General features: G+C 40.4%; 1 protein-coding gene across 4 annotated transcripts in view; it reads left to right on the forward strand.

Moving 5' to 3' along the window:
• stxbp6 (syntaxin binding protein 6 (amisyn)) overlaps window positions 1-5,214 on the forward strand; it is a 54,869-nt gene extending 49,655 nt beyond the window's left edge. For all 4 annotated transcript variants that reach the window (XM_069535111.1, XM_069535110.1, XM_069535112.1 and 1 more), the window contains 2 exons: window positions 1,375-1,532; window positions 3,694-5,214. In XM_069535111.1, coding sequence (XP_069391212.1) covers window positions 1,375-1,532; window positions 3,694-3,717 — 182 coding nt within the window. In that variant the 3' untranslated portion in view covers window positions 3,718-5,214. The remainder of the gene's footprint in view (window positions 1-1,374; window positions 1,533-3,693) is intronic.
• Window positions 5,215-11,741: the final 6,527 nt, after the last annotated feature.

Consider the following 11,741-nt stretch of genomic DNA (forward strand, 5'->3'; position numbering starts at 1 on the left):
AGGTCGCGATTTTATATCCTCACCCAACAGAGAGAAAACAAATCGAGCTGGACTTGAACCCAACAGGCATTCTGTATTTTCTGTCTGAACCCGACCTGAGTTTGATGTTTTCCCTGATTACTAACATGTGCACTATAAAAAAAAAATCAAGTAGAAAGCCTCTGAACCCAGCTTGACCGGGTGGGGTATCCAAACTCTTAATAACAAATGCTTTTTGGTGTTTTTATAGCAGCTGACAAATCGTAATACTCTGGAACACACGTTTTAAGACATGCTGAAAGTGATTTAGTCCCACACTCAAGTCTTTGATTACATTTGCAACTGCACCTTATTAGTAGGTTGGATCCAGCAACAGCCATTGTCAAATAAAGAAGGGTTACATTTAAAACGAAAAGAGAAAATATGCATTTTATTGTTTTGTATTTTTTGGTTGCTCTCTGCTGAAAACTGAACAGTGACCTCAAAACTGAGGTTTTGAAGTTCTGTTACACCCCACACCAAACTCCAATAGCTCTATGTGTCATTTATGAGTAGACTGTTGTGCTCATTTTTAATCATTGAGGACTCTGTGGTGCTGCTCTGTTGTAATTAAAAATTACTTTTCAACTTGTCTCTTTCCGGCCAGCTAAATAGCAGATCCCATCAGTAGTAGGTGACGACTTTAAAAAACGATGCAGATATTTTCTCACATTTATATTAATGACACATTATACCCCACTGTAAAAATGCAACTGTATCGCCAACAAAGACAAGGCAGCAGGAAGATTGCTTTTCTTAGCGAGTTGTTAGCGTAGCACATAACAGCAGCACTGCAGTGGATTAATGGCTTGTCAGAAGATACTTCCGCAGGGCTGCCACAGCTCTCTGAAGATGTGTTCTGTCTTATAGCCGATGCTGATTCCTCTCCAGGGCTGCCAGTGAAGCAGAGCACACATCCCCTCTGTGTTGCTCTGTAGGTTAGAATAGAGAAGAACAATCACAGAGCTGGCACCAAAGCAGCGCTGAATGTCACCAGAAATGACATCCTCTCCTAAAAAGAGACACTAAATCCAGCGTTAATGTGTCGCTGTTGCATTCCTTTAAGTTTGAAAAGGTTAATTTCACTTGCTCTTTCCTTGAAGTAAATCAGCTTTGAAGAAAAGTCATTAGCCACCTTCCCTCGTTGGCCCTGGTGGAAGGCCATTTACTTTTTCATGTTTTAGTCCTCCACCATTAACCATTAAATAGTAATACCCGGGGTCACTGATTGGATGACACCCATCTAATGATGATTAGATGACTGATGATCTCTTTCCTTTTTGTCTTTCCTCCTTCACTTTTCTTACTCTCTTTGCCCATCTGCTCTGGCTCCCTGGTTCCCTCTGTTATCTGCAGGTAACAGTATACTACACTCAGCCGCTGACAGTGTGACGAGTGCTGTACAGAAGGCCAGCCAGGCTCTGAATGAGCGCGGTGAGCGATTAGGTCGGACCGAGGAGAGGACTGCGGACATGATGAACAGTGCTGAACAGTTTGCTGTCACTGCACACAAGGTGAGTGGATGTGGAGGGAAAGATGCATTACAATGCATAGCCTCAGGGTGTTTTAACACAACTCATCAAAATTCTGACTACGAATCCCACCTTATTCTATTTTAGCCAAAAGATTAACATTTTACTGAACCCATTAAGACCGAAGGTGCCGAATAAAAGTGCCCACGAAAACCTGAAGGTTTTCCAACCTAACCTAGCCTCTGAAGCAGATAAAGATAAGATAGGCTAAACGTTTGGTTTGGGTTGTAAATCATTTTCGTTTTCCTAAACTTCATGAACAAACAAAACACAAGGCCGGCAAACTCTGAGAAATTCCCACCCTCGTAGAGAGTCCCCCCCCCTTCCTCTTCCTCCACAAACATTATCTTTTCTGACTTGGTCAGCGTCTTAACATCTGAATCTTCTCTGTTGTTTTTGTCAATAAAACACTGGTGTGCTCTGCATCAATATCGCTCCAGTCGCTAAGATCGTCAGCCATCGTCTGAAACAAACTACATTTCCCACAATACATTTTACCTGTCCCTTGAGTATGTCAGGGAATCACGACGTATGTCATCAGTCACACGTCTTGAAAACAATCACATCGTGGATAAGAAAGGTCTCTTAGAAGCACACAGACATCACACCCTGTCTTAAAGATCTGAACACACATCTGGTCTTAATGGGTTTAACATAGAGTTGCTTCTTTGCATCTCCAACCTTTCAGCAGTGTTGCTCTCTGCTGTGGGAAGATACGATTCATTTTCTCCTCTCATTTGCTGTCTTTTGAAGCAGCAGGCTGTTTAATGAGGTTATAAGGATAATATGATTATTTTACTTCAAAACAAAATGAAAAAATCTATTGCTTTGTAATGAGAGCACCTGCTTATGACCATCATGGCCGCTTCTCTAATAGCACACAGTATTATATCCACCCTTGTTTTGCTGCTTGACATGTGCCCACTTTAATAGTAAAGCCATTCACTACCCACTGAAATGACTGTTTCGAATGATGCATAATGCCGCACCAGTAATGGAGGGATAATTGAAAGACATTTGAGGAGCCTTGCGCTGCTGTGACTGTTCACAGATGAGCTTCCCCACTGTGATGAATTACAAAGTCTGTGATAAGCAGAGAAATGTCTCGGCTACGGTGGTTTCTAGAGAAAATGCCAGCAGGACCCCCACGAAGAATCACTCACTTGTCTGCATTTCTCATTTCACTTGCTGCCATTAGCTTTTTTTTATATTTTCCTCTATAACTTATCATTTATCCTGCATATTATTGTCAAACTCATACTTCTGCGTGTCTGAAGTCCTCTGTTGAAGGCAATAGAAATACTGAAAGAAGTCATTCCTGTGGGATTCGTCAGACTAACTCCTGCACTTTATCACAATTCTGTTTGAGCATGACTTTGGCTTGACAGGATGTTTTATAAAGGATTTGAGTTTCCCTGCTACCTGAGTCATCTGCATGTGTTTAAAGTGGACCTCTGCACATAGTGTAACTTCAAATCATAGCCAAGTGCATCTGAAGTACTGTGACAGGGTCACCTTGCTTCTTCTTTGTTCTCTTCTGTAATTCCTTCACTGCGCCTCACTGCATGACAGCAGGCGATTTAGCTGCTCAGTTTTAATCAACATGTCTGCATGCTGCTCTGCTGCCCTCACCTGTTCAGTATGTAGAATTAAATTCTCTTCATTCTACTACAGCATACCCCATTGTGTGTGTGTGTGTGTGTGTGTGTGTGTGTGTGTGTGTGTGTGTGTGTGTGTGTGTGTGTGTGTGTGTGTGTGTGTGTGTGTGTGTGTGTGTGTGTGTGTGGTCCCTGGTCATCTCTCTAATGATCCTCCAGCCCCATTAGAACCCTTGTTAACGAGATAAATGAACCTGACTCATCATTGCCTGAATAAAAAAACACCAGGACCCCTGCCAGCCTTCCAGCACCTGTGTATTAAACCTCTGCTAACAGAGGAGCTCTAAACTCATCTAATCTGAATTGAAAAAAACATTTCTTCATTTTCTTCATTCATATTATTTCATTCACTGTGGAGTACAGTTAGTACAGCCTGTTGTATCTGCTCGGTATTTTCAAGCATTTTACTCCACTCGCACATTTGTCTTCTTGAATTACTCATGGTATTATCCTGCAACCCCCCCTACCCTACCATTTTTCTACAGCTTGCCATGAAGCACAAGTGTTAGACCACTGCCAAATCCACCTGGGCTGGGTGGGGTTTCACCTATCGCCAGGCGCTGTACAGAAGAAGGATTCCAGATTTTATTCTTTTTAAAAATTTTAATATTATTACTATTTGTTAACAATGTTAACATTTTAATGTTTTTGGGTTATTGTGTTCTGGTGTTTCTTCTGGCGACGATGCATCGATCGGAGGGCGGGACGAGACGTGTACAAATCTACTTCAGACGGTCAACACGTTTCATGCTTTTGTTTTGCCAAAAAAAGGTTCAAACTTTATTTGATAACCACAGTCACCCCAAACACCCCCCTCCTGTTTACAAGTGCTCAGACACTGATGTGTGTTCACGTGCTGCCAAGTCATTAACACTTCATGACGAAGAATAGCTTTTCTTTTCAGATCATCAAATGTTAAGAGTTATTTATGAGCTCTGCTTTGATTAAGCAGTAGATTTTTGAGTGTGAAGGATCCTCTCATGGAATCACAGGTGTGATTTAGGATTGTGTGCTGCTATTACCATACAGATACATAACACACATACCAGGTGATGGCCTACATTTTCTGATCTAATCTCTACTTCCGACCAGATAATTATTTTGGAAACAGATTATAAGAGCAACACGTCCGTCTGTTTCAATAAATCCTAAAGAGGTCATTTTCACAAAGCGTCTTATTGGACATTACACTCTCTCTCCTGGTCTGTTTTTCTGTCCATGATTTCAATTATATTACAGCAGTATTAGTCAAAATGTTTTCAAGATATTGATAAACTGCAGGTGACATTGAATAAGGTGTTTTTGTTGACATAATGTGTGACAACATTAAATATGTGGGTTTCTATTCGACTTGTCTGCCAAACAAAAACAACCAAAACCACATGGAATACACTTGCCAACATTTTTGGAAGTTGGCTTAAAGATCTCATTTAAAGATTAAGCTTTTTCATTATGATAATTTAAGTTAGATGTGGGGATTTCAGTAAACCAGCTTCTGCACTGTAAAAAGCAAAACATGTAATTCTTCTCGTACTATTATCTCAGTGTCTGTAGAGCTAATACGTCCCATAAACTGGGGGCGTTTTGAAATTACTCCTGGCTGTATTTCAACTTTAAACATCTATTAGTCATCTCTTGTGCTTTTTGTATAATTTGGATTCTCATAATATTCATAATAATAATGTGTGTACTGATATATAAAGGACTAAATGTCCCAAATAGCAGCAGCAGTGTTTAATAGTTTATTTTTTTGTGCCGGCGTCACACTGCCTGTACCTTTGGCTTCCTCACTGGCAAGATATCACCCTCAAAAATGTATTTGATTCTTTTTTATATTTTGAATTTTATAATTCATGATGTTACAATACACTGACAACTTTTATCTTGCAGAGCACTGTTGAGTTCATAATGAAACGTTCCAGTTGCCTAACTCTTAGTGTGCTTTTATTCCTCTCTCTAACACTTTGGATGTTTATTGTTTTAATAAAAAATACATATAAAAATGACTTTATTATGCAGTGTCCTTCATTTTAAACCATCTGTAGCACTTCCGTCCAGTGCTGGAATAAGAAGTACATGTGCTTTGTTGGGTATTCTTCAATGTTATTGTCGTATTTTTGTAAGTGTCACATTTTCTTTGTCTGTTTTCAACCAAAAGTTTTGGTTACACTAAAACGAAATGCTGAGTACTCTGTTCACACTACAGTATGAACATTTGTAAGTCAATGCATTGTCCTTGGATGTCATGGAAACACGAATATCTCTCTTTCTTTCTCTCTCTCTTAGTCTCTCTCTCGCTCTGGTAGTTGAGGTAAATACTGCCCTCATGTGGTGTTCTTCAACAATATTCTTTATTACAAGTAGTCTATAAACAAAGGACAGTGTACAAGACATGACAAATTATCGGGGCTTGGGGTTATGTCAGATAAAGGGTATTTTTTATAAAATAAATGACTATACAATAACACAACATAGCATTTTAATACAGTAGTAACAGTGAATTTAACTGACTACAAAATACAATTGTGATTTTTAATTGTATGAATGATCTTGCAGGTTCATAGAATTATAAATCCTATGTGGTCAAACAGGCTTTATTATGCAAATAATATACATAATATCTAGAATACTGATGTTTTACCTTTAACACATTTCTCTAATACATCTTTGAGGTATCAGTCTGTGAAATATGTTGAAGTACATCTATATAGTTTGCTCTCATAGCATTGATGGTATAGCACAAGTGATTAAACCATTACTTTACCATATAGGTCATTTTATTCCCTAATATGTCTGTGGCCCCCAAACTGCTGGATTCTCCAAATCCCATAATCCAAATCAACACTGCAGTATCTTTTTATCTTTTTTCCCTTAGACCCTCCATACATGGTAAAGACCCACATCTTTCAAACGCACTGGAGGCTTCCATTAAATATTTATACTTTTCAAACCCAAGCTGTGATAACCCTGTTGTTATTTCAGACTTCACACAGCTCATGTACAGCCACAGAGGATGGTATGAAAGTGTTTTCAGACTGAGTAATTCTCACCATGACGAGTAAACTGACCTTTATGCACAAAATCCATTTCCTTTTAAGGGAAAGTTTTTTCATGCAGACAAGGCATTATTATATATTAACACCATCCACAAATTCATATTTATATCCATAATTAAGATAGGCATAATCATATTTTGTAAAACATATAAAAGACATCGAGCGTTGGCACCAGTAGAAGAGCTGGTGCATGTATGTATCGGAGTCAAATGACCACAAATGAACCTTATCCAAACATCTGGGTTATCCTCTCCTCCCCTTGCCACCTCTTAGTGTTTTATAGGATTTTATTCTCCCAGTTAATGATGTGGACCAATCTGGCGAGCAGAATGGTAGTAAGCATAAAGCAGTGCTGATATATGTGATCTATAGCATTTAGAGCTGCAGAGCAGCAGGTAAGTACCTCATAAAAGCCTCTGTGCAGGACTCTGCTGCCATTACTCACACTGCCAGCTCCTGTGAATTATACCTCGCTTCTATAACCCACCTCTAATCGCTCAGCTCCCCGCTCTCTTTCCAGCCCTGCTCCAGCAGCACAGGGGCTCCACGTCTATTTGGTCCCAGCCCATGTTGTGAAACCTGAAGTGTACTTGTTTGCATGTTCATTGTGTACAAAGTAGATCCAAATTTAGATTCTGCAAACCACTGGAGGGAGCACTAGCTTTGTGTACAGACCTATCAACCCTCTGCTTTACTGCCCAGTGGTGTATTGATTAGTAGAACCGGTTATCAGTAATTTTGGTGTAATGTAAACATTGATTGCAGGTTGAAGGCGTGAATTAAGGGCGGATTGGGAGTCGCTCAATATCTGTAATTGGTACAGTGAATGTCTTGACAGGGACCTGAGTTACAGTGGGACAGAGCGAGCGTCAAGCAGGAGTCTGGAGGTAAACGTTCAATACACAGCTAATGTATCAAATCGGCAAAGAGTAAATCAGAGCGTGTCCTCTAACATATACTGAGTGTTATGTAAATTGTGTTATTGCTTTAAATAATGATGACCGACAACAAAGATTCAGTTCAGAAAAAACTAAATGTCAAATGAATCTTGCCACTTGCTGTGGGTAGTGAGCTAATACTAAAAACTTTGTTTCAGTCCACTTTCTTCCAGTGCTGGCCACAATGTAATATTAACATATTTCTTGTGTGACTGCAGACTGTAGAATTTGTCCAGGGAGGTTTCACCTTGAGAGGTGCATTGACATTCCTGTCAGCCGGGGAGTCTGTGTCACATCAGCAGAGGCTCAGTGGCTGCTGGAATAACTGACTGGACAACCAGCCTGAGGGCAGCTCCTTTTTTAATCTGCCAGCCTCCCCAAAGCTCCACAGGAGTAATTACAAGTTACACCCAGTGGTGAGAAGGCGGAATGAGTCGGGCCTGCAACTATATTTCTCATTATCGCATACAAATCTCTGCAGGGATTTCCAGAGTAGTCCTATTATTCAGGACAGGATTTTACCTCAAAGTCAAAGTTGAATTACTGCAGCAGGATATTTCCTTTGCCCCAAAGGTATTTTGGGAATTAGGATTCAGAGTAATGTGTCTGCACTGGAGTCGTACACAAACGGATTCCACGAACAGAAAGTGCTGCATAACTTTTGTACACGGTAAAGAACAGCTCTGCCTCAGTGTGGCTGTAAGTTTCTCTTCGGGAAATGGAATATATATATTTAAATGGTAAATATCTCTGTCTGTATTTATATAGCAGCTTAGAGCAACAAGACATGGAACCGTTTACGGTCTTGTTCGTGGACGACCCGCAGAAAAACAGATTTATTACCAAAGAGTGCTCTGGAATAAGGTTTTGCTTTCTTAACTGAGGCATAGACAAAAGGAGGCCAGCCATTTTTAATAGCCAGGTATTCCAAGGCACAGAACATTTAGCAAGTAATTACTCGTACGTCCACAAAGCCTTGTACTGGTCACATAAAAATGTCAACCCTGTAATCACTTTCCCCTCCAACAAGCACATGTACAGAAGATTTCCACTGTAATGGGAGTCCCATCCAGACTGTGACACCTTGGACATTTGGTAATTACTTTAGAAATGAAACGATTTCAAGAAGAAGTAGGAGCTGAATGTGTTGCCCACCTTAATTAATGGATGTAATCTGAGGTGCAGCCTGTGAGCCGGTCCAGGGGGACGAACTCGACAGACCTCCCACATGACACGCTCTACAATTCACTGCACCCTTTGTAATAAGGTGTTTAAACTGTCAGCTCTCTGCCCACTCTTTCGCTCTGCTCCACTCTTTTGCTAACTCAGCTGAATCGCTGCTTCCAACGCTTTACTGTGCTGTTCATAAAACATTTCATGAGTAAGTTCACCTGCAAAAACTTCCAGAAAGCCCCAGGGTGGCTCCGTGGAGGGAAATCTGATGTCATTATATTCCATTAATCTACGTGTCGACCTTTTGGTCTTCAACGTGTCTTTTGGGCCAGATGTTGATGTTTCTCTTTGCTGCATGCAGCTGGAACAGCTTCACTTCATAGTTTCAGTTGTGCAAACACACATCTCATGAGTGGACGTTACGAAGCTGGCTGCTGTTTTCCTACTGTGTTTAATGTTATGGTGTCTGTATACATGGTGCTGTCATGCACCTTTGTGTTTTTCTAATTCTGAATTTCTTCCGCTGGCTGTTGTTTTCTCCTTTGACTCTTTGTGTATATATATATGTATATATATATATAAAATGCAATTTTACATTTCACCAGAAAATACTTTAAAACATATACTAAACGCTTCTCTTCAGCTTTAATTTTGAAATGAGAAATCAAATGAAAAATCATTTTAATTTAGAGTGTTGGTTTTCAAAACAAGCTGAGGCCTATATGTTTGACTTTTTTCTGATCTTTTGCTTCCTAAAACTAATTCTGAGTGAAAATGATACATTTAAAAAAAAAACACCTTAATTCTTGATGAAAATAACAGATTCAGAAAAACAAGGCCTAACACAGATGAAAGGTTAAACACAGGAAGACCCTGACAGCTGCTTGATCTTGTGTAATGTAACAGTCACCTACACAGAGTAATGTCACCTCGTGGCACCAAGCAGGCACAGAGTCAGCAGATTCCTGCAGAGCTGAATGTGGAGCTGAATTCTGTCGGTTTTCACTGCTGCCATCCAGACCTGTGAATGAATAATGTTCCATGTAAACTCTACAAGTAAGTTTGTTGTTCGTCCGGGGCAGGAAAACCATAATATATCAACGGAGTGAATTAGTTGTAAGGAGGCAGAGGCTGACTGGTAGAGCTTGGGAAGTCACCTCAGCGCCCTGCCCACAGTGACTTGGCAGATGTGTAGCGAGGCGAAGTGCACAACAGCTGCTTGCTCTAAATCGGGATGCCCATCCTCCCCGTCCTCCCCTCTGCCTTTGAGTTCCTGTGGAGTGCAATGTCAGCCGTGCTGGAATCATCGTTTGTTACCCTGATATCTATCTGCCTCACATAGCACACTCTCACTCTTTACCTTGAGTTAGTTCTTCTGATGTGGAAGTGGGTCTGAATTTACAGACCTGTGCTCCTTCTGCACTCTGAGTGTTTATCTATGCTCGGTTTACTGTAGAGTGGTGTGTTATTCTGCATTGCACCAGGTAAAGATATAATATACTTAGCTGTACTTACTGAGGGGAAAGGGAAAACAAATTCAGCTTGAGGAAAATAAATACCATCTTACACTTCTGCTGAAAATGAGAAGACAAATACTTTTAGTAGACAAATGGGGGCGGAGTGAAGACATCTGCAGTGACCCACTTCCTTGTGGACGTTTTTATGCTTTAATGCCACAATGCAGTATACATACGCAGGATTATTGTTGTTACCAGGTACAGAACAATACAAATCCCAGTTTTTGTCTGAGAAACTGACAGAAAACAACTGCGGTGTAGACCACGCTGGACGGATTCTGCAGTAACACGCTCTCTTTTCATGTCTTTACCACCTTTAAACCTTCAACATACAGTATGGAACGAAGGAAATCATTACGTATGTTATCACTTGTGTGTGTACATCTATAAACACAGAACCTGTAGACTCGTGCTATGATGCAGCATCATCATTGCACTAGCGGCCCACCCCTCCGGTGTTTCCAGCTGTTATACAGTATTGACTTGACTGAAGAAACAGATTGGCTTTAAACAAGCACTGACACGCAATCTTTCCCTCTTCTGGGAGCACTCAAACCCCCCCGCTCAGGACACACTATATCCAACAGGGTATTTCTCTGGAGATATATACAGCTGTTTCTGGACTAAAGGTGCAGACCTTCACGTTTTGTGCTTTTTGTATGATAACATCAGTAATATATTCTTCACTGGAGCTCAGAATGACCTGGTGCATCTTTCATAGATGTGCCATTATGGTTTAATTCTTATAACCTAAGGCAAAAACACTCAAGTTTTGTTTTTTTTCTTCCATACTTTAAATTAGAAATCAAATTTCTGACATGAGAAATGTGGACTGAAATTCATCATTTAATTTGGCTCCATAGAAATAACTCAAATTACATACATCACTCAACAATTTGGATGATAAGCCCATGAGTTTGGATCACAAATGCACTTCTTATTCCTTTTTTTTTTTTAGATTTTTAGACAGTTAACAGCCTTTTGTTGTAAAGTAAAGAGAAAGGAAATTGTTTGTGTGAAGCTACAATCTCTGCTCGAGACAATTTGTCACGATGATCTATCAACATCCTCTTTTTCAAACCTTTATATAAAGGTGCCTCTATTACGCACTTTATTTTTTATTGGACCCTTAGTCTAGGATGAGCAGAGTGACACCTTCCACATGTGCACCCACATGCCCATTAAAACCATGTCACTGTGTTTGACTGATTGCAGGTCATTAATCATCCTTATGAGCTGCAGTGCATCTCTGTTCACATTGATCTGTGAGCAGAGGGGCTCTGCTGTTTGTGTGTTGTGAAGACGTAGCTTCACCAGAATCAGCTCAAACGTGGTCAACCTTCATTTGATTGTCAAGTGAACGCCTACTCTCACTTGTCTGTGTGTCTCAGATACACTTTTAATTGCTGTGTTTCTGTTTTTAAAGGATGTTTATGTGCACGATGTTTTCACGAGGGCCTGTTATGTCTCCGTTGCGTGAAGGATAGTCCCATTAAAAAGGATTGAAGCATCTGAGTCCCCAGCTCACAGTGAGCAGGACATCAGTATGCAGACAACGCCCTACTGTTTCGCAGCGCAGGATGTGTGAAGCCTCTAAATCACGATGGGATCTGCAGTAAGGAGAATTCATAACACAATCTGTCACTTCCTTTTCGTCTGTGATCCATCATCGGGTCTTCTTAATATTCTCCAAATTCAACAAGAGGATTGTGGATGTTGCAAAGCCAGTTATTGTACGTGTAGTGTGTTTTCTGTTTTTTTTTTTTTTTGCTGTCTCTGGGCCGGAGCGAACTGCAGTGTGAAGCTGAGAAGCAGCAGGAGTGTGTATCTGTCTCTCTATCGACTCAGG

The sequence above is a fragment of the Paralichthys olivaceus genome, chromosome 12 (genome assembly GCF_024713975.1).
Source record: "Paralichthys olivaceus isolate ysfri-2021 chromosome 12, ASM2471397v2, whole genome shotgun sequence".
In the NCBI taxonomy this organism is placed as follows: domain Eukaryota; kingdom Metazoa; phylum Chordata; class Actinopteri; order Pleuronectiformes; family Paralichthyidae; genus Paralichthys; species Paralichthys olivaceus.